The 26,319-nt window shown below is 41.1% G+C and overlaps 2 protein-coding genes across 5 annotated transcripts in view; one reads left to right on the top strand and one right to left on the bottom strand.

The window, feature by feature from the left end:
• The window catches only part of ITFG1 (integrin alpha FG-GAP repeat containing 1), a 188,230-nt gene extending 178,542 nt beyond the window's left edge, over positions 1-9,688 (bottom strand). Inside the window, exons 1-4 of the mRNA XM_032960639.2 lie at positions 9,452-9,688; positions 3,667-3,742; positions 1,878-2,011; positions 369-420 (exon numbers count right to left, since the gene is read on the bottom strand). Coding sequence (XP_032816530.1) covers positions 369-420; positions 1,878-2,011; positions 3,667-3,742; positions 9,452-9,626 — 437 coding nt within the window. The 5' untranslated portion in view covers positions 9,627-9,688. The remainder of the gene's footprint in view (positions 1-368; positions 421-1,877; positions 2,012-3,666; positions 3,743-9,451) is intronic.
• A 942-nt stretch (positions 9,689-10,630) lies between these two features.
• PHKB (phosphorylase kinase regulatory subunit beta) overlaps positions 10,631-26,319 on the top strand; it is a 204,764-nt gene continuing 189,075 nt past the window's right edge. For 2 of the 4 annotated variants that reach the window (XM_032960638.2, XM_076069652.1), the window contains exon 1: positions 10,634-10,758. In XM_032960638.2, coding sequence (XP_032816529.1) covers positions 10,707-10,758 — 52 coding nt within the window. In that variant the 5' untranslated portion in view covers positions 10,634-10,706. Of the gene's footprint in view, positions 10,759-19,175; positions 19,304-26,319 lie in introns of all 4 variants that reach the window. The other 2 variants (XM_076069653.1, XM_076069654.1) reach the window with 2 other exon arrangements.

The following is a 26,319-nucleotide window of genomic DNA, read 5'->3' as shown; positions in this document are numbered from 1 at the left end:
ACTGGCAAGTCTCGGATTGGACAAAAGTCTGGAACAAGCCTGTGCCAGTTGGCAAAGAATGGAGAGGTCTCCATACCTCTTGTGAAGAATATGCTGTTAAGATGATCAAGTCTTCATGCATATATATGTAAAGCGTGCCGTTGTAATGAATTACACTGTATTTAGCATGTAACGTGTATGAATCAGCCACTGCCAAGTCCTCGAATGGGGACAAGAATTACGCGCTGGTCCATAACGTGACGTCTATATTAAATGCATTTGTATAATTAATGTCTGTAAGCTATTTATTTTAATCTGGCTGTCATCCTGGAAGTCATTAAAAATATAATTTGATAACTCCTGGAAGACTGAGCAAATATAATACTTACTCTAATACGAGGGGCTCGTCTTTAAATAGCTGCTCCAGTTTCGTGTGGTTTTCTATAAAGACAGAAACGTGTCCACGTGGGTATAAAACAAAATGTCATTCATGAGAAGAAGAAACTGCAACAAATCCTCGCATTTGACTCGACGTCATACAGGTGCGTCCTTAAATTTTCCGGCAGCCCAGTGAATCTTTTGACCACTTGTGAGAATTTCAATAAAGAGGTATCTGCTCCCTGCCATAGAATCCTTGTTTTTCTGGTCTCTCCGTCTTGGTTATTATTAAACCGCACTTCCACATCCCATTACACCCATGCAATGGTCAATAAATCACATCAGTTTCCTGACAACTGGGTGTGCATTCGCTGGAGCTGCATATGCTTTAAAGGAAATCTAAGTCCGTTCATCACAATACACAAAGTGGCAGGCTATGCTAAAATCAATCACTCAAATTTTAAATGCATTATATGACACATTCAGCAGCATAATGGGAACAAGTGAGATCCAAGAAAAAATATTCTGCTTAGCAATGAATGCAATTTGGATAATGGCTTGGTCAAGGCATTCGCATCTGCCATTTAGAATATAACTTTGAATGCGATGATGATAATTTTACAGGATTTGTTCATTAGATAATTAAAAGTAAAGAATTTGTGCGCTTAATTTTACAAATTAATAAGCTTTACTGGCTAGAGAGGATTTTTGTGTAAGGGCCATTGTATAGCTAGACTGGAGATTAAGACATCTTGGAGTGAAAGCGATTTTCAATCTTGTCAATGATATACGAGTTGGGGATGTAAATATGTACTTGCAAAAACGGGAGGTTTTACTCAGGATTTTTTTTTAAGTAACAAGTTTCAGAAACTACAGGTATTGCTACTTTACACAATGACCTGACTGGGCCATCTTGACTGACCAGGTAATTTATTTTTAGGAGATGGATTTAGAAAAACGTAAAACAAATTGGAGGGAGTATGGATGAATTTGTTTGGACATTAGCACGTCGATGAATATGAGACAAGTTGCATCAGCCGCTGGGAATCGTTTCTCTAAAATACTCATCGGCTGATAGACTAAATTATTGTTTATTTATTTTTTGTTCAGCAGTAAAACAGAGCCTTGTTTGTATATTTCTGGATGGTGACTAAGCCAAGCGATAGCAAGTGTGCCGCTTGTTGCACGGGATCGCAAGTCGAGCCCATCGGCCACTCTGGTTAATGACGTGGGTGCATTAACTGCTATCAATACATTCAGTCTTTCTTCCCAGCGTATGTTAAAATCTCGTGATGCTTTTGAAAAAACAGAGTAGGCCATGTGTGCCTGCAAATTACTTTAATTAATTTGGTAATATCACTTAAAATTTCCAACCCCCACCTGGCATACTATACATGTCTACACAAAAAATTGAGCATCTGTGATAGCCTTGCTCTTTAATAATGGCACATAATCCAAATGTATTAAATAAATATGAATATTATTCCTCAATTTTATAATTACTTAATACATGTTTTTACCTGTCTTCCCTTGGTTTCCCCAATAAACGGTGAGTTGCTGAAATGCATTATCGAGCGTTGTGGTGGCGACGAGAAGATCCATCTGCGAATCCCCGTCGTAGTCACCTGGTACCACGCTGGTCACAATTTCATTGCTGCAGACGAAGGAGAAACATCGTGAGGGGGGCTGGCCAGCCGATAATGTTATGCTGCCGCCGAGGGTAATGAGCCAGAAATGCTGGGATTCCAGGTTCAAGACCTTGACCTCATCTTATATAAGACTAGGGTTTCATATTTAATGAGACAATAGTATCTGCATGGTTAGCAAACACACACACACAGCAAGTAGTGGCATTAAATAAATGTTATGTTACGTTTGCATATGAAGTATTAGTGTATTTTATTCCATAAAATACTTTCGTAAGGCATTTTTTTCATTGAAGGGACACGATACAAATGTAGTAATATTTATTAATCGAGTTTTTTATATATATAATGTATATACAGCATATATAGCAACCATGTTTTAAACAGCTATAACAACAGATACGTAAACATTATTTACCATCATATTAGTAGTATTTATTTCATGTCATAACAACATGTAACGTTACGTGTAAAACTATTAAGCCAGTAATTACTGACAGCCCACCAACAGCGGAGTCATTAATTTGGGGCCACAATTCTATTGAGGAATAGACAATTTCTTGCCATACCAATAATAATTCCCTATATCCACCTCATTATGTATACTGTGTATGCTTCACTCATTATTTCCTGTCGTGTTTACATTGATTTTTGGTTCCAAATATTTTGCCTCATTTGTTTTGTCTTGTATTGTATCTCATTTGTTCTGTTCATCTATCTTTACCATTTGTCTCGTGTGTAGTTTTCCTTATTTGTATTGTCCGTCTCGTCGGTACGAGTTGTCTAGTCTGTTCTATCTACTTGTCTCATTCGTAGTTTGTATATTTTTTTACGTGTCTTCTCTACACTTTCCAGTTTGCGCTGTGCATCTCTGTACTGTCTGTAAAAAAAAAAGTAACTGGGCTGTGCAATCAATCCCCATTCAGCGTCTTTTCTCGAGTGGCAGTCAAATTTGGTCTGTTTGCTACCTGTCGCGTATGCTCTGCCCGTCTCATTAGTACCATCTGTAATAATTTGTATCATCTTTCTCGTTTACTCATTTAGCTCTAAATGACATTTGCATAAAATGTTGCGTAGACTGTAAAGATAAATTTATTCTCACATGTACAAGTCAATGTATCGTGCATGTTATACTAATTTTAGATCGATAACTTTACTAATTGTTACATGCAGGGTTAATATCAGTCGGTGCTGGGTTCTGTAAAATATTCCCATATTGGGAAGCAGGGAGGTCTCGGGGGTTTAGGGCTCTGGAATAAATTCCATGAGAAACGAAGCCTTGGTTAGTTTAACACGTAGGCTTTCGCGACCAATATTATTCATAATAAAGGTTTTTGGGTTAGATCGCGTTTATTTATAAATGTGTCGTAACCCTCCACCACCCGACACGGCCAATCAGCAAAAAAAGTGTCACGTTGACAAAAGACAAATAATTCACTACTTTAGCCCACCGGTGTGTTGAAGAGTGAATCCACATTTACAGTTTGAGTACGACGTTTCGCTGGTAAATACATCCAGCGTGACACTTTTTTTGCTGATTGGCCGTGTCGGGTGGTGGAGGGTTACGACACATTTATAAATAAACGCGATCTAACCCAAAAACCTTTATTATGAAGCCTTGGTTATTTGCGGAACATCGCGGCGTTGCGTGTGGTTTTCTTACTCTGTAGCGGCGAAGGAGAGGTATTTTGAAAAGTACGTTTTCTTTCCTCCAGACAGCAATATGGTCACATTCTTCTCTACAACACACAAACATACAAGCATGGTTATTGAGTGAAATTGAACCTTTATTTTCATTAAAAAACTTTATTTGATGAGTTGTGGGCTCAGATCGACTTAATAGCGTATATGAATATTTTTACAATGCCTCATTACAGTGAGGGAAAAAAAGTATTTGATCTCCTGCTGATTTTGTACGTTTGCCCACTGACAAAGAAATTATCAGTCTATAATTTTAATGGTAGGTTTATTTGAACAGTGAGAGACAGAATAACAAAAAAATCCAGAAAAACGCATGTCAAAAATGTTATAAATTGATTTGCATTTTAATGAGGGAAATAAGTATTTGACCCCTCTGCAAAACATGACTTAGTACCTGGTGGCAAAACCCTTGTTGGCAATCACAGAGGTCAGACGTTTCTTGTATTTGGCCACCAGGTTTGCACACATCTCAGGAGGGATTTTGTCCCACTCCTCTTTGGAGATCTTCTCCAAGTCATTAAGGTTTCGAGGCTGACGTTGGCAACTCGAACCTTCAGCTCCCTCCACATATTTTCTATGGGATTAAGGTCTGGAGACTGGCTAGGCCACTCCATGACCTTAATGTGCTTCTTCTTGAGCCACTCCTTTGTTGACTTGGCCGTGTGATTTGGGTCATTGTCATGCTGGAATACCCATCCACGACACATTTTCAATGCCCTGGCTGAGGGAAGGAGGTTCTCACCCAAGATTTGATGGTACATGGCTCCGTCCATCGTCCCTTTTATGCAGTGAAGTTGTCCTGTCCCCTTAGCAGAAAAACACCCCCAAAGCATGTTTCCACCTCCATGTTTGACGGTGGGGATGGTGTTCTTGGGGTCATAGGCAGCATTCCTCCTCCTCCAAACACGGCGAGTTGAGTTGATGCCAAAGAGCTCCATTTTGGTCTCATCTGACCACAACACTTTCACTCAGTTGTCCTCTGAATCATTCAGATGTTCATTGGCAAACTTCAGACGGGCATGTATATGTGCTTTATTGAGCAGGGGGACCTTGCGGGCGCTGCAGGATTTCAGTCCTTCACGGCGTAGTGTGTTACCAATTGTTTTCTTGGTGACTATGGTCCCAGCTGCCTTGAGATCATTGACAAGATCCTCCCGTGTAGTTCTGGGCTGATTCCTCACCGTTCTCATGATAATTGGGAGATTGACAGTTCTTTTGTGTTTCTTCCATTTGCGAATACTCGCACCAACTGTTGTCACCTTCTCACCAAGCTGCTTGGCAATGGTCTTGCAGCCCATTCCAGCCTTGTGTAGGCCTACAATCTTGTCCCTGACATCCTTGGATAGCTCTTTGGTCTTGGCCATGGTGGAGAGTTTGGAATCTGATTGATTGATTGCTTCTGTGGACAGGTGCCTTTTATACAGGTAACAAGCTGAGATTAGGAGCACTCCCTTTAAGAGTGTGCTCCAACCATCAGATTTACCATGGAAGTCGAAAAAGATGGCAAGCTACCTTTTTTGGATGTCCTAATAAAAAAGAGACCTGATGGTTCAATGAGCCACTCTGTCTACAGGAAAGATACCCATACGGATGCTTACCTGAAACCGGATTCCCACCACCATCCATCCCAGAAGAATTCCCTCATCAAGATTCTGCACCATAGAGCCCAATGCATATCCGACCAGGAACACATAGCCAGTGAACTCAAGCACGTACACCAAGCTCTTAAGGCTAATGGTTATTCTGACTACACATTCCGTAAAGCTATCACTCCAACCATGAAGAAGGACCCTCTTGAGGAGCCTTTCAAAACCATCACTTTACCCTACATTGCGGGGATCACAAAAAGATCTCCTAAATCTTGAATAAACACAAGATCCAGGTCCAATTCAACACATTACATAAAATCTGTGATCTGATTCCGTCTGTAAAATATGTGATTCCAGACATACAGTACCCTGGCATCTACAAACTAAGTTGCCTCTGTGGTAGTAGCAGACCTGAAACACGGTAGGACCAACACCTCGGCCGTGGCAGATCACTGTTATAATTCAGTAGGCTCACATGACATTGACTTCTCCAAGACAGAGGTTCTTTGCAAGCCATCTGACTACCATGAGAGATTCGTTCATGAGGCTATCCACATATACAAACACAGAGACAATTTCAACCGAGAATATGGATTCTGGCTTAGCAATAATTGGAAGGATTTGATAAACCATTTCAGGTCTTAATTGATTGATGACGCTTAAGGTGGCTTTCAGACCGCATCCATTATTTTTCGTCTCCCCCCTCCTCTTTTCCCAACATAGATGGACTCGTCCATCTGAACAAACTGTCAAATCGCTCTCCGTGGTGCTAACGTAAAAAAAAACGCCACTCTTTTTCAAATTTTCTTGCTGTGGTTTTCACACCTGATGATGATTGCTTGTGTTGCAGTCGAAACGTCGTGAGAATTTTATTGTTTTATATTTTTATTATTTTATTGTTTCCCTTCTACGTGACTTTACCGAAAGAACCAAGAATATGAATCCCTGCAGTCAAAAAAGCTTTAAATCAAAATGTAGATAATTTCTTTGTCAGTGGGCAAACGTACAAAATCAGCAGGAGATCAAATACTTTTTTCCCTCACTGTACATTTAAAATGTCATACTGCTCGCGTGTTACCGCTATCAGATTTAATTTGGAATCCAAAAAGTGGCAGTTCGATCTCGTGGTGTGACAGTTGAAACAATGGGCAAGTGCTTTTAAATCTCCCTCCCCTGCCTCTATCCGTCCAGCAGAACGAATAGCTACACCACAGTTAGTCGATCAACAGCCCACGTGTGGTGGAGTGAAGTGTGGGTACTGCCACCTCTTCAAAGGCGTCTGGCTAGTATGTAAGAGGAGGCCGAATTATCTATAGACTCCTCTATTGGAGTCCCATCTACCAGCAGTGGAGTGAGCAAGTCATTCATAGGCTGCACCTTTACCTTTAACATTGATTCGTCCAGGACATACCTAAACTAGTGATTTTCAACAAAAAAACTTCTATCAGACCAGTCAATTGGTTAATTTAAATTCTGTAACAAGATTATGGCAGGGGTTGCCTTACATTGTATGTTTATAGGGGAAACACAAAATGTATTTGCAGTTATTTGATAAAAAAAAAGATAGCACTCTACATCAGCCTGTGCAGATATTCCATTAATTCTGTACAAACATTACTCAATACAGGGCTTTTCCAGGTCTCAGTAAATGGACACAAGATTGGATATGTTCCCTTCAGGGAAGGGCTGTCACTGATTTTCATGTCAGGGTCAAGGCCTTGATTGGAGTTAAGGTTAAGATGAATGTTACATTTTACAAGCTTAACATTTTGTGTTACCAGGATCACCTCTATATCAAGGAGCTGACAATTCTGAAACAAATTATGTCCAACACTGATTGCACACGTGCCAATAATTCCGCTCCAGTGATGTTATGTACAGGTACACGCTTCGGGGGGGGGGGGGGGGGTGAGTAAATCTGCCACTTGTACGGATTTTCTGTCACACGACTCTTAACTTTGGTTGCAAAGGCATGGGACAACCATATTAAATGTGATCATGTTACAATTCTGCTTGCATTATATTTTTTAAACATGAAAAAAGTCTGCCTTTCTTTTCAAGTGTTAAAAGGTGGGTAACATTAATACATTGCCAAAACCACGCAAATTACTAACTGTATTTGGCAATGACTGCTGCTGTGTCACAAAATATACATTGTTATTCAACTAAAGTGAATTTTTTTGGAATTATAAACTTTAACTCTAAATACGTATTTGAAACTCAAACATATATGTTTTATCCACGATAATGTGGGGGACGTAGATCGCACATCGTATTATCTGCAATGCTACCTGGAAATTTACTCTTGTCCGTAAAAAAATCATGGATAATAGGATGAAAAGGGGCACGGATAACAGGACTTTTATAAAACCCTTTAGCTGCTACAGATAATAGGAGTTGAAGTTATTCAGACGCCGGATAAGTTTGACTGTACAGGTAGTCTAAAATAAAAATAAGGCCATATTTTACCAGACTTTCTATAATACGTCTAATTAAAAATATAGCTGGAAAGGCAGTATGGCTGCAGGCAGATATTGTAACTTTAAAACCCACTCATAAGTCACTGAAATGCTTTAACTTTATATTTCAGTTAAGTGTTATGATAATGGAAACGTATTCAAGCATGTGTCAGTAGACCCACTATCCGTTACGTTTTTGAAACCTACCTTAAGCTGAATTGCCACAACAGTAAACTAGGTGGTCAATTTGAATTTTGGGGATGTTACAATATGCATATTTGTCGTAATTCAGCAGAGGTGACTGATTGAGTAAGTCGTATCTGCCTGAATGATCTAAAACCCCATAGACCCATTTTTTGCAAGACTGAATGATGTATCTCACCTTTGTTGGTGTTATTTCTGCACTATGACCATCCAATCTGGAAAGCTATGTAAATTTAGACCTGGAGATGTGTTCGGATAGGTGATCACCGTGCTTTACATTTGTCCTAGGCTGTACGACTACACAGTAGGTGACAGATCGCAGTGCAGCAATATCCATTGTTGCACTATACTTCTATGTTCCCTTCTACAACAAGCGCTGCTGACCAGTGTAGAAGTATGGTAAAATTACTCAAATGACGCGGGGAAGACATTATTAATCGGTGGACAAGCAAAGCTTTTGTATTGACAACTTTGGTATGTAAACAATTGTAGTCAAAGCAGTGATGATTATATTAACATTCCACTGCGTAGGGTCTTTTTTTGCAGTTCTCCTGTATAGCCCTCCGACTTGTTTCCGGATTGTACCGCGTGTTGGGTTGGCACTTATCGCAACCGGCGATTCGCTCCGCGTGCTGGGAGTTTGAGTTCCTCGAGAAAACTCGAGAGCACGAGTTCCTGATGAAGCTCCCCAGCACGTGGAGCAAAACGTCAGACATCACGCTGAAGAGCACATGGTACGATCCCAAACACACACCGGAAAGCTATGTAACATTACACACTCAAATCCACACTATTGGGACACAGCTGTTATCACTAAGTTATTCGCCAGGTCAAATCCCATACAACGTGACAACGGTGAGGAATTGCTCATTTTACCCTCAGCTGCCAAGTCACGCCTTGCTGATGAATCTCAAGAGAAACTCGAAACAGGCCAGGGTGTGCCTGATTAAACGCTGCCGGCAAAACACTGGTCCAGAAGGCGAATAGGCTTTTGTAGCAATAACATTCTTGGCCATATCCCGGTGATTCGATACAATTTCTCGTTTGTAATATCTGTACTGTCCATCTTTTTTGTAATGTGTTAAATGTGCTTTCTCGTCTGCAGCGTTCGTTTGTGTCATCTGTGTTGTCTCGTTTGTCACGTCATTTAAAAAAAAACCTCATAACATGTTTAGTTGTTTTCATTTTTCCTTTTTTATTTGTTGCATCTCATTCATTCCCAAATTGATTCGATATTGAACACATAGGCGCACATTTTTCGTCAATTGTAAAATTATTCAGGCGCACTATCTCGTACGCGCGCCTACTTGTCTGCGTATATTGTAAAATATTTACTTGTCACACGATAAATACCCAAGTTGTGCTTCGAGAATGCTCACGACAAACCGCGGCCTTAGCCGTTGCCTGGAAGAGCTGCCTGCCGAGGTGCAACCGACACGGGCAGCTCAGCCAGGCGACGCGGGGGGGTGGGGGGGAAGGGGGCGGTGGGCCTTACTGTCGGTGACAATAAACGCGTCAGTCTGCTTGTCCGAATTAAAGTCGCCGAAGGCGGCGAGCGAGCCGCGGCCGATCTGCCCGAAGACGCTGTCCGTCACGTTCACGAGCCCGCAGTGGCCGCCTTCAAGGAGCAAAGAGAACGCGAAGAACGCGGCGGGGAGGAGCAGCGCCATCCTCACGATCGCCGTACAGCGGCAACAAAAAAACCCCTTCGCGCTTCCGTGTTTACACGCGGGTCGACGCGACGTTTTATTTCATACACCGCACAAGCCGAGATGTGAAACCTTAGCCCTTCCTCATTGGTCGAAGCGAGCCACACCCTTTTGTGGACATGGACCAATAGGAGCGCAAGGATCGGCGTATGAGGTGTATGAATTGTGAAGCGCTGTTCTCTTTGAGGATAATCGATACGGCCACTGTATTTGAAGGTCGTGAGAATCACAATGTACTTGTACCCGCCAGAGAAATGTGGAATTTCCATAAGTGTTTTTTGGGAGGGGTGGGAACATTAAGGACGAACACCGCTTAAGGGTCGTGCTGATGTGGGGGACAACCAACAATAAGTTTTGTGACTTAAACTTCTAATAACATTACATCTTCAGGAGCATAACACAGTCCCATACCCGTCAACCCATACGGGTCACCCGTATTCTTGTCCAGGGAAATTGAATTTTCAGGTTCATGCGGCGTACAGCCGTTTCTGATGGGACTTCGTAGGATGAACGTTGAGATTTATAAGGGGCACGGGGTGACCAATAAGGTCTGAATTGGTCTGTGATAAAGTATGCACTGATAAGGGGTTGACAGGTATGCAGTCCACCACCAAACCGTAATCGATTTCAATCGTCCATCATCTCACTTAGGGGAAAAACAAAAAAACGTATGCACCTCCAAATAAGCGCGTTTGGCCACGCACGGTGCGAAAGAAGTCCAACATAACGCGTGCTATGCATACAAAAATAAACATTACAAACCCGTTTACCCTGTCCCAGCCCTTTGCTGACTGAAGTCATCAAACGTGCGCCGTTTGGCTTCGCAAATTGCGCTTCTGCCTCTCCTCCATACACCACCACCACTACCGCCTCCTTCCTCCCACTGAAACGCAGTGGTTTGCCCCATCCCTTACGAGCATGGCCGCCAACTCATCGAGGCCGCCGGTGCTTCTGATGATGTCGAGGGGGGTGGGTGGGCGAGGGAGCAGGAGAAGTCGGTCGGGGCGAGAAGCTTTGCGAGCTAGGGGAGTTGTCGGCGGTATGGCCGGAGTGTCTGTGCCCAGGCCGATGAAGGTGAAATTTGTCCGAGCAGGTTTGGAATTCTGGATTTTGCCCCCTCCTCCTCTTCCTCCTCCTCCCCATCCCGTCTCACCTCTCCATATACCTGTCAACCCATGCGGGTCACTCCACGTTCGTGTAACAGGGAAATACATTTGAGGTTTCAGGTCCGTACGGCGTAGAGCCGTTTCAATACGACGTGGGGGGGTGGGGGGGGTAAACACAACAAGAAATGTCTCTGTGTTTCTCCCTTATGGACGGGACTTTGTAGGATAAACGTTAAGATTCATAAGGGGAACGGGGTGAGCAATACGGTCTGAATCGGTCCGTAATCAGCTAAGGGGCACTGACAAGGGGTTGACAAGGTTTGGCCTCTTGCGTGTTAAGGTAGTCGCACTAACACGCTCACAACGCGACAACGCTAAGCCCCTGGTGTGGTTACAAGCATCAATGCTTTGGGGCCCCGGGCTGGTTAACTTACTGGGTCGTGGAGGTGTGCGCGTTCGCGTGCGTCGCTCTGCGTTTGCTGTGTTGTTCAATTCGAGCTTGTGTGTTTGTCGCTGCGTTCTGAAACGGTAACAAACGTGTGCTTGTCGAGTAAAAGTTCATGCCCTCCGGTAAATGGTTACTGGTTGTTCCCGGTTTCCACTCAACATTGATGCGGCGGTGTGCAAGGGATGGACATCTATGGCGATTTGTGTTTTGTTTTTTTGTGAGATTGGCCTTCAAGCTCATCGATGCTGATAGCGGGTGACTTTGAGTGACAGCATAACGTGAACCACGTGGGGTTTTCATGCATCAGTGTGATAATCAAATAAAACAAACTAATTGTATGTATATTCTTGGTTCTTTTGGTAGAGTCACGTAAATAGAAAACAAAAAAACAAAAATAGACAAAATACATTTTAAATAATAAAAGCAAAAACCCACGACGTTTCGATCGACGACCGAAAAGTCGTGGGTTTTTATTTTAATTTATTTTTATTTTTTTTGTTTTCTGTTTACGTGACTTTACCGAAAGAACAAAAAATATGAATGAATTCCTGCAGTCACGAAAGTTTTAAGTCAAAATTTAATTGTATGTACCCCTGGTCCATTCTCATTACAGGCCGACCATAAATGACGTCACGCACCTGGGGGGGGGGGTCAGACATTTGTGACGATGTGTGACGAGGGGGGGAGGGGGGTTTTAAGAAATGTGACGTCACATCAAAATGCAGACCTAAAACACGGTAGGACCAAGACCTCGGCCGTGGCAGATCACTGTTATAATTCAGTAGGCTCACATGACATTGATTTCTCCAAGACAGAGGTTCTCTGCAAGCCATCTGGCTACCATGAGAGATTCGTTCATGGGGCTGTCCACATATACAAACACAGAGACAATTTCAACAGAGAAGATGAATTCTGGCTTAGAAATCATTGGAAGGATTTGATCAACCATTTCGGGTCTTAATTGATTATTCACGCTTACGGTGGCTTTCAGACCGCATCCATTATTTTCGTTTCCCCCCTCCTCTTTTCAGAACATAAATGGACTCGTCCATCTGAACAAACTGCCAAATCGCTCTCCGTGGTGCTAACGTTAAAAATAACCTCCACTTTTTTCAAATTTTCTTGCTGTGGTTATCACACCTGATGATGATTGCTTGTGTTGCAGTCGAAACGTCGTGAGAATTTTATTGTTTCATTATTTTATTGTTTCCCTTCTACGAGACTTTACCGAAAGAACCAAGAATAAAAAAAAGCCTACGTGTTAAACTTACAAGCATTTTACAAACGGCGGCATAATTCCGCACAGTTGTCGTGAGACATCGACTGGGTGTAATTGCCATGCTTGTAGTTGTGTCAGCATGCTCCGTTTCCTTCATGAAGATAATACACATTGCTATCAACCTATTCACGTTAACAAGAGGTACTGGAGTCAACCTTGGGTGCTAATCACACCCAGCGTTCTTTCACATGTAGCGTTTCAGTTGTATTTGCAGTTAATCGTCTATTGCTCAAAAAATATAAAAGTACCGTTACCTTAATGTTTTACATTAAACTGCAAGAAAATTGAGATGGAGACACACTAATGCTGTAGTTGTGCCTGCTCACCATGATAGCATAGTTGGCAATTTAATAAAAAAGTGTAGTTTTTATTTATTAATGAGTTTCAATCATTTATACAGTAATTTGTTTGAATGATGATAACTTTAGCATTTGCGTTCTTTGCTTTTCGCTGAAAACGTTGTTTTGAGGTTTTTTTTTATTCCACTATGAAACACTTAAAGATAATCTAAAATTAGTTTGGCAACCAAATCAAAGCAGCAGCTGTTGTTTCCATTCGATGAATTCATTACATCAATAACTAATTTCCTCCATTAAGGATCCTGTAAATTGCCTTTGGGTTGCAATAGACAGTTAAATTATGTATTTTGGCAAAAGACCACAGAACAATGCAAAAATAATACAAACTAAAGTATAACAATACGAGATATAAAATACACGTTTATAATTGTGATACACTTGTTAAAACCTTTTTCTCATAGCCTGTTCCTGAATCCATCCTAATGCTTCAATAATCAATTTAAACGATCATAAAGCTGTGTGAATTACTATTGTGTATAGTAAATGAAGAACAGGACACCTGACGAGTTAAATGGACCACATTTTGACCTTTCAGGTTCCACTCCTAACTGGCTCATTATTACGTAGCGGCTATAATGCATTAACAAACGTTCTACTTTTTAAAATTGAATTGGTTTCTCCACGATCATGCTTTGTGGACAGTTATTACTATCATCACGATGGGCCCTCCTTTGCCAGTATCAAAATATAACAATAGGGTTTCCCCTTTTTGTCTGGCAACAAAACAGCTGTGTTAAGATGTTAAAACACCAAACTGAAACCTTTTGCAAGGAATCATGTCTGCATTGACCACAATGCTTGTGGTGAACATGCCAACAAAAAAACAATACTCTGACAGTATATGCATTGTCTTTGAAACTGATTGGTCCACACCAGAGACAGATTTCTTTAGAGCCTCGTCTCAAACGGTGTTAAACAAGAGGATGCCAAAAGGCAAACAGCACAAAGACAATGCCACTATCAGAGTAATGAGAGCTCGGGTTGAGCATCTACATCATGGGACCTCCTTTGCCAGTTTCAAAATACAAGAATAGGTTTCCCCTTTTTTGTCTGGCAACAAAACAGGTGTTACGATGTTAAAACACCAAATTGAAATCTTTTGCAAGGAATCATGTCTGCATTGACCATATATACTTGTGGTTTTGTTGCCAGAACAAAGGGGAAAACCTCTTCCTATTTTCTTCTTTGGTTCTTTCGGTAAAGTCACGTAGAATGAGAATAAAATAATAAATTGATAAAATAAAATAACAATAATATTCTCACGACGTTTCGGCCACAACACAAGCGGCCTTCATCAGGTGAAGGGGACGAGACTGGAGCGCTGTCCTCCAAACAGTCTCGTCCCCTTCACTTGATGAAGGCTGCTTGTGTTGTGGCCGAAACGTCGTGAGAATATTATTGTGTTATTTTATTTTATCAATTTATTATTTTATTCTCATTCTACGTGACTTTACCGAAAGAACCAAAGAAGATGAATCCTTGCAGTCACGAAAGCTTTAAATCGAAACTCTTCCTATTTTTTTTATACTGGCAAAGGAGGTGTAGCTGCTCACCCCGAGCTCTCATTGTCCTGATAGTGGCATTGTCTTTGTGCTGTGTGCGCCTTTTGGTGTCCTCTGGTCTAACACCGTTTTGAGACTAGGCTCTAAAGAAAGCTGTCTCTGGTGTGGACTAATCAGTTTCAAAGACTGCATATACTATCACCGTTTTGAGACTAGGCTCTAAAGAAAGCTGTCTCTGGTGTGGACTAATCAGTTTCAAAGACAATGCATATACTATCAGAGCATGTTTTTTGTTTGTATTTTTCACCACAAGTATATGTGGTTAGGGGCCGTCGTTGAATGGTCAAAAGGATATATTTTTTTAAACCCAGTTTGACTTGAGCCAAATTTCAAACCCAAGTATAATGATGTATTTTTATTCGCCATTATTGGTGATGAGGCTGAAACTACCCGCTATATTGATGGGTGCCTGGCTGGATTTGAGCCCAGGAACTTGGCACTGCCATATCAGCGAATTAGCTTCCAAGCCACCGGCCCAAGTCATAACACATCTTAAAAGCTCATACATAATACATGCATCAAATGGTATGTGAAAAAAATAACATTTCTCGATTCGGATATGTTTGGGTTCACATAATCCCTGTGGTTACTACATTAAATGGAATGAACCAAAACATTCCTGAATAACATTGAGACGGTAGTAATAGGTTTTTACCCTTTTATCTGGCACCAAAACTGCCACCTTTATACAAGGGATCATGTTTGCAATAACCACAACACAAGCAGTCAAAATGCAAACAAAAAGAGACAACTCTGATAATGATATGCACTGTCCTTGAAATTGATTGGTCCACACCCGAGACGGCTTTTCTTAGAGCCTAGTCTCCACTGGTGTTGGACCAGATGACGCCAAAAGGCGTACAACTCAAACACATCGCACTATCAGAGCATTGAGAGCTCGGGGTAAGCATTTACATTATGAGACCTCCTTTGCCAGTATCAAAATACAAGATATAGTAATAAAAAAGCTGTCTCTGGTGTGGACCAATGAATTTCAAGGACAGTGCATATCATCAGAGTTGTCTCTTTTTGTTTGCATTTTGACTGCTTGTGTTGTGGTTATTGCAAACATGATCCCTTGTATAAAGGTGTCAGTTTTGGTGCCAGATAAAAGGGTAAAATCCTGTTACTATATCTTGCTACTGGCAAAGGAGGTCTCATAATGTAAATGCTTACCCCGAGCTCTCAATACTCTGATAGTGCGCTGTTTTTGAGTTGCACGCCTTTTGGCGTCATCTGGTGCAACACCAGTGGAGACTACGCTCTAAGAAAAGCCGTCTCGGGTGTGGACCAATCAATTTCAAGGACAGTGCATATCATCAGAGTTGTCTCTTTTTGTTTGCATTTTGACTGCTTGTGTTGTGGTTATTGCTTACATGATCCCTTGTATAAAGGTGTCAGTTTTGGTGCCAGTTAAACAGGTAAAAACCTATTATTATATCTTGCTACTGGCAAAGGAGGTCTCATAATGGAACATTGAGTCGATTCATCGAATCGATATGGGTAAAAGGGTCTGGGTGAATGACACCAATACCTCATTGCCAATTTTAGCCACGTGTTTAAAACCAAACATTAACTATTTTGAACAAATTGCATCTTTAATACCATCGCCATCACCAGCATTATTTTCACTATTACAACCACATTTACAAAAAAGCATGAACATCACCAACACTATATATTCTTGGTTCTTTCGGTAAAGTCACGTAGAAGGGAAACAATAACTTTACCGAAAGACCCAAGAATATGAATCCCTGCAGTCACGAAAGCTTTAAATCAAAATCACCAACACTGTCATTAAGCTTTGCGTTTGTTTTGGATTATGTAAACAAAAACTCACCCTATTTGTGATCCAATAACTTGCACTTTTATAATGGTTGTGATTTTTTTTGTAGTTATGCGCCCAACTTTTTAAATGTTATTCTATCATGCATGGCTACCAAATAATAACCATCTGGACCAACATTTTGAATGTGAAAAACACAACTATAGCATATTTTGGGTTAGATCACGTAAATGTGTCGTTAAACCCGCCACCGCCTGACAGCCAATTAGTAAGGTTTGTCACGTAAACAAAACATGCCAATTCTTTACTAGTACAGCACACCGGCGTGTTAAAGAGTAAACCCATAACATTTACAATTCCAGTACAACGTTTCGGCAGTAATTAAAACTAGCTTCATCAGGCGACGGCCAGAGTCGGGTTTAATGATAAATTCATATTTACGCTATCTAACCCAAAAACATCTATTATGGATTATATTGGTTGCGAAAGCTTACGTGTTAAAATAACTATTGCATGTTAATTATTTATGTAATGATGTTAATCCTAATCATTGTTTGCTTCTAAAAATGTACCAATTATGTGGATGGGTGTAAAACTGATATACGGTTTATAAAATAACATTGAATATGTTCCAACGATGCTAATTAATGATGATTAAAACTGCTTGGTTGCGATAACATTTCCCAATTTTCTTTTAATAGGACATGGTTCTTTATGCTGCAGTAGTGTGTTAATTTTTAATTGGATGTATATTTGCACTGTGTGACTTGTCTAAAATCTGTGTTCATCTTGGTGCCATGTGGATATTTGTGAAAGAAATTCTCAAACGTTTGATAATAAACAACAGTTTAAAGAGCCAACATCGAAAATTTGCTGAAATTGAAAGACTCCCCTGCCAACTTCTCTTCACACATTTCCAGTGAGGTCGTAGTGTTTGTAAGAATTCTACTCTACTTAAATGCCGCAGTCTCTTTTAATAGGCATTTTTTTATTCGTTATTAGTTGAAATACATTTGTGAGCTGAACATTTGTTAAAATCTGACGATGCTTGATGTGATGTTGAGTGAATCTTATGAAATTGTCAATATTGCTTTGTTTTTCATCACTTTTTTTTCTGATGAACGGAATCAGTTGGCATAGTTGCCCATGTGACAACTTGATTTGATTGACTCTGTCAAGATGTGGAGGTTGATAGTATAACATCATTTGACATTATAATTACACGGCCAATAAATCTGCAATTAACGAATCATGAATAGTAATGTTTCATCGGGAAAGTCTACATATAAAAGCAGGCAAGTTTTCATTAAAAATATCCTGTCTCATTGAAAAAAATAAAGCTATATATGCCCTGATGTAACCTACCTGAAATGTTTTCATAACCCACCAATATGTCATTTTTGGAAGACAAGTCATTGCTGGCAATGAGTCAATATAATATAATTGATTAAATATCTTTACAAGCTTAAATCTGAAACCAAGTACGTGATATGTTTTAATGTTTTAAAAAGACTCAATTCGTATTATTGAAAGGATAGGTAACCAGGAAAAAAAACAGTGAGATCAAGCACCTTATTTTCAAGGATATTTTAGTGTGATCAAATGACTACATGCTCAGATGTGATTTATATTTTTTTAATTCTACATTTTCCTTCCCATATAATACATTGGCATGGCATCCACTATATATACATTTCCCCCTTTTAATTCTACACCCACCCTATGAATAAAAAATATAAGATAAGTAATAGTATTCAATTTCGGCATATAGAATGGCAATTTGTTTAGCTCCCTTAGAAATGTCCTTTTTTATAGATAAGATTAGCCAAACAGTGCGATATCACTGGTGGCCAGCATTTTACAGTCGGGCAATAAAAATGGAACCACATCAAAATCTCCCCTGCAAATCTTATCACAAAAAAGGTGACTTGTTGCTCTGATTGACAACATTAGATGTGCCGTGATATTTACACCGTGCTTGCCCCGAATCAACCTTTAATCTAACGTCTGCTGCAAGCGCCTGGGTAAAAAATGAAACCACGAATGGCAAATGATCTGCTGCCCTACCACAACAGCTAAAGGGTTGAGTCCTCCATAGCACACTGGCAAAACTGCTTTACATTTCTGATCGGCTTCTGCACATTTCAGTTGACCGGTGCATGCCGATAAACCTCATTTGGCTTCCCGTTGCATTACAGATTAACTATGCTCATCCAAAACAAGTGAGCAGATATTTTTAAAACTATGCTTACAATTGAAGGCACAATTTCCAACTGATCGGATTATAAAATAATGATGGTCACATATGCACGCACAGGGAAGTTCAAGAAAGCGTTTGAATGATGTTATTCAGCTAGGTCATTGATTTATTATACAGGTGAATTGATGCAAACTGCATACAAAGAACCATGTCGCGATTAAAACAGGTGTGCGGTGACTGGCTCGTGACCATTATGGCTCAAAGTAAAACAGTTTTGATCACAATGCTTTCAATTTGCCTGGTTATGATATTATTCATTGTGTGTATACAGTATATATTTTACATTCACATACTACTCTTCAACGAAATCTTGTTTTATGGTAAAGATCAATCAGTAAGCACCTAAATTGGCTGTTTAGAACACCATACATACGCAGTGGTATGATGCAATATTAAATGCCATAATGATCATGAATAAAGCGAAGGCATCGGTGACTCCAAAACTCTCGGTCAGAAACAGGCCACCTTATCACACCTACTAATTTTCCTCACTTACAAATTGGACAGCATTGCACATATGTTGATTGCTTGATGAAGAAAAGGTCGGGCTGTGTATGGCCTGTAAGGTCTGGGGTGGCCCATCGCCCATTTAAAACATTCAACACCCCTTTCTTCTGATGTCCTTTCATTCTCTCATTCTCTCTCTCGCTCTCTCTCGGATTCAATGGAAATAACCACGTTAAACCTTGTGATTGTCGTTCCGCTTGCAGATTAGATTTACTAACGCGCTTGCTCGCTAGACTCAGGCTTCCAATGGCATCCGCTCGCGCAAACCACAGTCAGGAGCGGCTGGGTTCGCAGGATGCTGAGGGGCAAGGCGCGCCCCATTTCCAAGGCGGTGAGTTCTCTCTGCTTCAAGATTTAACTAACCTCCACTTTTCCGTCAAGTGTGCCAAGGATGTATGAAACTCCGTTCGCCTCGAATAGTAGTTGCATTGCTATCAATCCCCGTCGTTTGGAAACAGTGAGAGATGGACGTGGATACGCTGTTGTTTCTCCAAGTAACAAAGAGGTTTCTTTTGGTATTTGCAAAGTACTTCTGCGATAAACCTGCCCCGTGTGATTTAGTGTTGGATCAATGTCGGTGCTACCGAGAACCTGAGAAGGATAATTTTGACGAATAAAAATATGGATTCTATACATCTAGATGTTCTAAATTGGGAAAGTAAACATTCCATTTGTAAATATTTAAAGGGTTCACGTCATTTACAAAAACACTGGATAAAATTAAATGCTGATTTAAGATTATTAAAAATAAATTGTTACATACATTCCTTTGTGCATGTGTGTTTATGTATACATGCACAGTTTACTTTCAATTGGTGACTATTATGGGAACATGTAATCCTCTGATATTTGCACGTATTCAAACTAATCTTCTCTCTCGACTTTGTGTGCTGTCTCTTGCATTTTTTACGTGCAATGTTTTGACTTCAGAACGTTAGATGTGCGTGTCAGCTCGTGTGTTCAGTGGGGCCCATTTTGCGGCGTGGTGATATTTTGGACATGTGCTGCCCAACAAAATATGAGCCCCAACCATTGTGATGCATCTGTGTTAAAATTCACACACCCACGCGGATGTCTGAAATCATATTAAATGTGCTTTGTCGACACAAGTGACCGTACAGACACATCATGTTGGTCTTCAACTGTGCGACGTCTTGAGGTACATGGATACAAAAACCCTTGAGCCCAATTAGATTGTTGCTACCAGCGCTGTTAGTGAGAACCCATTATGCCTGATACACTGCATGAAGCAAATTTTTTTGTATGCGATTACATTCAACAGTGCAGCTACTACAAAATTTGTAGCGGTGCATTGCCAATATAGTAGAGTTTGGAATCATCTTTGAATGCTTATTACATGGAACTAATTGCAAAGTGTGGTTCTTTAAAGTAATGCGTGGAGAATCTGCTCTGTATAAAACAGTACGATTAATTCGTCTGCTTTGTACGTGCCGAATTAATGCGTTGGAAATTTAAGTGCGCTGCGAAATCCGTTGATAAATCAATTAAAACTGCCCCGTGGCTTCATTGATCATGTTGCTGCCCTTGACACAAATGCGGAGAACATCGGGCTTATTCGTCTTGATTTCAAATTAACTTGTCTCTGAGAGGCTAAATGCATCGAAGGTCACACACTTTGATATTTAGATGACTTTAACCACGTGCACGTATGCAGAAGGTTAATCATGGCGATGTATCTTCACGCATTAGAGAAATTGTAGGAGCGATGTAAATTGTTTTTTTGAGCAGAGGCCATGGATTAGCACACTGCTCGACTTACATTTTATAAGAAGTCTTTAGGTGTCATACTAAAGCCATTCATGACAGCACAGGGGCCTCCTTGCTGGTTAGCCTAGAATTTCTGATCACAACGTGTTATAATTGCACACCCATCCACTGTATCACACACACTATTTTCATCAAGCGACCAATGTCTGAATGTTTAATCCAAATGATTTTCACGTGAAGCAGTTTAATTATGTATGGCAAAATCGTGTAGGCTTTTCATCTTTATGAAAAAATACTTAAATCAATAAACTACCCTCAAGGAAGTATTTGTTTTGTAAAGGGTGGAAGGAGAGTGTTTAGCCCTGTTCATAAATTGTCTGATTCATATCCCATTTCAGCTGAGAAATTAATGACTCGAAAACATAATTTGTTGAGTGACAAATTGGCAAGTTCAAAATTTGCATATTATTCAACTGCTAAAACTTTCACATATTGTGTGTGGTTTTTTTTTCAAACCAAAGAGAAAAAATAAAAGACTTACGTTAGAGTACGCAATAGAGCATGTTCTCAGGCTTAGCGATGCTTGCCTATGGTGACATATAGCAAAGCAGAAGTGCGCACTAATATACGCGTTCCCTTCTCCAGTTAACGCGCACTCAGTGTGTAACTGGGCAAACAGGGGCAGCCTTCCAATTGCTTGGTCACGCCACTGCCGGCAGTAGAGCCTCCACAAGGGGAAAGTAAAAATAGATGACCCTTCCATAGTGTATTTTGTCAATCACGCTGGCCTGATGTCGTGCAAGAGGTGGGAGTACCCCACATTTTACCCCAGCCTGTACGACCCTGCCAATTCACTGAATGTTGTGTGCGCCCTTTTTATACTGTTAGGTGGCAGGGGGATTTAGGAACCTCGTACAGTCTTTGTCAACTGTCGTGCCCGAGAGATCGAATGGAACTGGCGTTTTTGGGATTGCACGTTCAGTGTGCTGGCCCATTATACCATAGCAGCATCCACGAATGTGTAACACAAACGCAACTATTTAACTTTTGTAGAGAACAGCAAACTTTTACCTTAAACATTGATAAGAGCTTGCGCCATGCACTTGCCTGTGACATCAGAGAGATTTTTAAAAATACACTTTCATTAAAATAATTATACCGTTATGGCTTAAAGGTCGACCGAGCACCAGTAATTCCCACATTTGACAATGGCTTCGGCCAGGAATAGATCTATATCACCCTGTTGGCGTTTGTTAGTGCTGGAGCAAAGCTTGTTTGACATGCACAGCGAGCCTGTGGCGGGTAAGTGCCCTGGCAGGAACATATCCCTCTCCCATCCCTTTGTCTAAATAAAGGGCATTCCATCATAGAGGTCTTCACAACCAACCCTTTCTTGTCTGACTTTGTCATTCTTAATTTACCAAAGGTCATTGTGTGATAATTTCTCCAGTTTTTTGCAAAACATTTGTATTCACTCTAATACTGTTAATGTACTCTTCATGTAATTTTCAAATTGCCCGTGTATGTGCTCTGTGTTTGTCTTCCAAAAATGTTCAAATTGCAACATTGTTATAAAATGAAGACATTTCTATTCGAACTGACAGCGAGCAGTATACCGCTCTGAATGTTTAACTCACGGAATTGCTTTTGAAATAAATTCCATGGAATTAAAGTTTATGTTGTTTAATTCTGTTTAACCGGGTGACAACTGCAGAGACCAGGATAGTGTAATTTACAAGAGGGAAAAAACAGCTCACACATCTTAAGCAATGATTATTTAGGTGAGGGTTGGTTGATCATGCATTGATATAATGACTGAGACACTCTTTATATGGTGATGAAGTGCCTATAGCAGTTGTTATATGCAAAGTAGGTTTTGTCCAACGTGTGATAAGTTTGAACGTTTTCTGCTATCTTGCAAATGACTCATCCTCGCCTATGGAATTCTTACCTGGTTAAACAACATCACTTGGAATGTGCTCTAAGCACTCACTTTCGTATTTTCATTCCACATCAACGATGCCAAAACAGAACCCTTTTGGATATGAAGCTAGACAACAAGTAAAACTTTCCGGGGAAAACATAGTATGTATTATATGTGTTCGTCGTTAAGGTTTTAATATGTATGTTCGCATTGTTATTAATTGAAGCTTCATATGAAAGATTATTGTATCCCATGTTAAGATAGAGGGCTTGCATTCCATGACTGGATAAGAATATATTTCATTTAAAGGTTTGATAGCTGATGACGCGACTGCCAACGAAACAATTATATATATTCCATTCTCATTTCTCCCAAGGTCACTTGTGTTTCTGCACGAGTTTTACAAAGCGGTTTGAGAAGAAACTGGGTGTGAGGGTTCTGTTGTCTAGGATTCATTGATTGATTCAGTTTTTTAAAAACCCGAGCGTATTGCGAGCATGGGTTAAGCGCCCGTGCGAGCGGAGGGAACGGCCTCGTCTGCTCGTTGCGAGCCCCACAGTTCCTACGAGTCGGAGGACTTGCACTTTTATCTTTGATTTATAATATTTTCCCTCGCGTGCGTTGCGCCGTTCATCTTTCAGTGACATTTTTAACGGCCCATTTGTTGGTCTTCTCCTTACTCCCATTGGCGACATTCAACCTGAGAGCTTCGCGCCCTGAATGCCAAGCGGCAGGTGGGAGAGCAACGGCCGCTCCGCACGGCGCAAGCTCCCCCGTCTGCTCTTGTCCACCGGGCTTGCCGGATTACAAAGCACCTTTACGCTATCGCCAAAGTGGCTCCCCCCCCCCCACCCCGAATTTAATAACTTCTGTATTGTTATATTTTCGCGCTGCTATTTTTTCACCTTGTGTGCGATCGCGTAGACCACCCGGCAGTATAAAATGGGTGCACCGCAGTTGGTTGATCGACGGTTTGCGTTTTGTGTTTGAAATGTGTGGGTGCTCCCACATCTTCCGAGATGTCTTGACCAGCGTGGAAGAGTAGGCCAAAACACCCTATTGGACTCACTAAAACTCTAGTGGAGGCCTCTGCTGTCTGTAGTGGCGTGAGCGCAACACTGTAGGGTTTGCACCTTTCCTCTTATGTAATCAAATTGATTCTTGCCTATATGTTGAGTTTGCTTTTTTATAGTTTGTGCTGACGAGTACAGCGACTGAAAGCCCATGCATGACCTGCACGAAGTGGGGTGGCCCTCGTTCAGCAGTGGATTGACAAATGGGCTGTGCATGTGTGGTACAGCAGACGTATGAACACTCACTTGGGGCCTGCCACTGGCTGCTGACCTATTAAAAACCAAGTGTAAGAAAATTTGCAGGCTTGAAGTGCGCATGCACTAGTAATGCTGTTTAGAAAATTTTGCTTAAAAATATGGATTGCACAGTGATGTCTGCATACACAATTTCAAGGACTGCGTAAACATATGAAATCGAAGGCTTAAATGTTTTATAATGGTGGCATCTGATTTTTACACACTTCGCTTCCACCCTGGACCTGTCCTTACCTGGAAGGTCGCACATTCTCCCCTACTGCCCCCATAGTCTGGAATGCCATATCCCAGCCACCCGTGCCGTCGGCTTCCTCCCGTTATTCAACTTCAGGCTCTCAAGACCGTCCTTTCCCCCACTTCTGCCCATGACTGCGTTGTGTCTCTATACAAATGACGCCCACTATTTCTGTAAATATCTTGAGATGCATTTGCATTTAGATGCTATATAAATCCACATTCTAATCATCGCTGGAGATTTAACTCGTATACATTCGTGCAATGACCTGTCAGATTCTCTCACTCATCTACTTTACAGTCATTCCTTGAACCCATAGATCTCACGCAACTGGCTTCATCTCCCACTCATTTCCCATGGCCATACGCTCGACCTTGTCATCTCCAATACTAAATCCATCACACTCATCTTCAAGTCTCTCGACACCTTCAGTGATCATCACCTCATACATTTCTCCGTTTATTTTCCCGGACCTCTAGCTTTTCCGGTCCCATTTCCCCTTCACGCTCCGCTCACATGTCTATCTTCTTCAATTATCTGCTCTCATTCTATCTATTAATCCCATTTCTGTGGCTCAACGGGCTAACCCCAGCCCCTGTTAATTAACAACAACAAAAAAATTGCCTGCCACATGCTGGGAACTGGAATAACTCTCGTTTATAATTTAAATCACCAGCCTGGGAAGGTACACCTAAACTCTTACCAGGTAGCCTTGGCAGAGACCAAATCAGACAACTATTCTACCCTGATAACTCCTGGCTATGGACGCCATAAATTGTTCAGCATTGTAACGACCAACTGGCATCCGCAAAAACCTGGCTTATTCCACATCTATCAGCTGTCAAGTGTGAAGTACTCCTGAAAAGGTTTAAGATTATAATAAAGAATGTCATTTTGGCTTCTGGATCTGCTGCTTCTGTTGCGTGTCCCATCCTACCACCTCTTTTCGACATTCCTGTACCAGTCCAACAAAATATATCGCTGGCACCATTTCAAACTTTAAAAAGGTTGTCTTCCGTGCTCACTGCTTACGCAACCATAGTTAACCCTCATCACCAGGGCCTTTTACCAATGAGGTCCATGGAATCCACGCGGGGTGATTGGGACCCGTGTTATCGAGTCCCAGGGCATCCGTGAGAGATTCGGGGCCCATTTGCCAACGAATCTCAGTGTCAGTGGGGGGCTCGGCTTATCAGAGACGAGGGATATCCCCCCCCATCCCCCAGATAGTTACGTACTTTTTGCATTTAGTCAAGTAATTTAAATCTTGCTCACTAAAGTACCGGTAATTGATTTCTTAATCAGATAGCCCACCTATAGTATTGATATCTTCCTGCTTTTAGATGCTGTGTACATTTAAGTTGTGTTTTTTCAGTTTGTATTATGTGCAAGGTCCACCTCACATTGCAGATGTTTTTTTTTCTCCTAGTAATTAGTAATCTGAAACATGAATAGGATTGTCGCCAGGCTAGAGATACTTTCAGAAGTGTATTAACCTTCATCAGTTCAGTTTATTTTGGTATAGCCCTGTGAGCCATTCGGCTCTTGAATCGGGTGCAACCATAACAAACAAACAAAAATCAAAAAAGGCCCATTGGCCAAATTGTCAAATGTCTTTACACACACAACAAAGAACAAAGGTCCCCCATATAGCCTTAACAGACTGTAGGGGCAAGTGCTGTTAACGAGCACCTATGAAGGCCGGAATAGTACACGAGGGGGTGGGTGGCCAGCACCACGCCCGACCGCCTTTGTCTCCCTAGTGGCAATGTTTACACACTGCACCAGGTACTCATTTGAGGCTGAGTCGACCTAGGGGAGGCCCGGGACCGGTTCAGATAATCGTCACTGGTGTTGGCCGTGAGCAGGAATCGAACCCGGGTCGCCAGGTTCATAGCGCAGCGCGCTAACCGCTACACTATCGCTCCCCACTCACACAGACACACACACACACACACATTTTTCCAGCTACGACAAAAAACCTCTTTACCTGTTTATATTTTTTTCAAGAAAAATGCTGCATCGGAAAAAAATACCCTAAAAAAAAATAAACCTCGTGAACCAGAAACAAATTCATAACCCTGGAAAAATTGAGCAGTGATGTTTCATTTATAAAAAAAGTATGAAAACAC

The sequence above is a fragment of the Petromyzon marinus genome, chromosome 25 (genome assembly GCF_048934315.1).
Source record: "Petromyzon marinus isolate PM22_M1 ecotype Great Lakes invasive population chromosome 25, UKy_Petmar_22M1.pri1.0, whole genome shotgun sequence".
Lineage (NCBI taxonomy): Eukaryota > Metazoa > Chordata > Hyperoartia > Petromyzontiformes > Petromyzontidae > Petromyzon > Petromyzon marinus.
The sequence above is the reverse complement of the archived record's forward strand: the minus strand, read 5'-3'. Positions and strand labels throughout refer to the sequence as shown.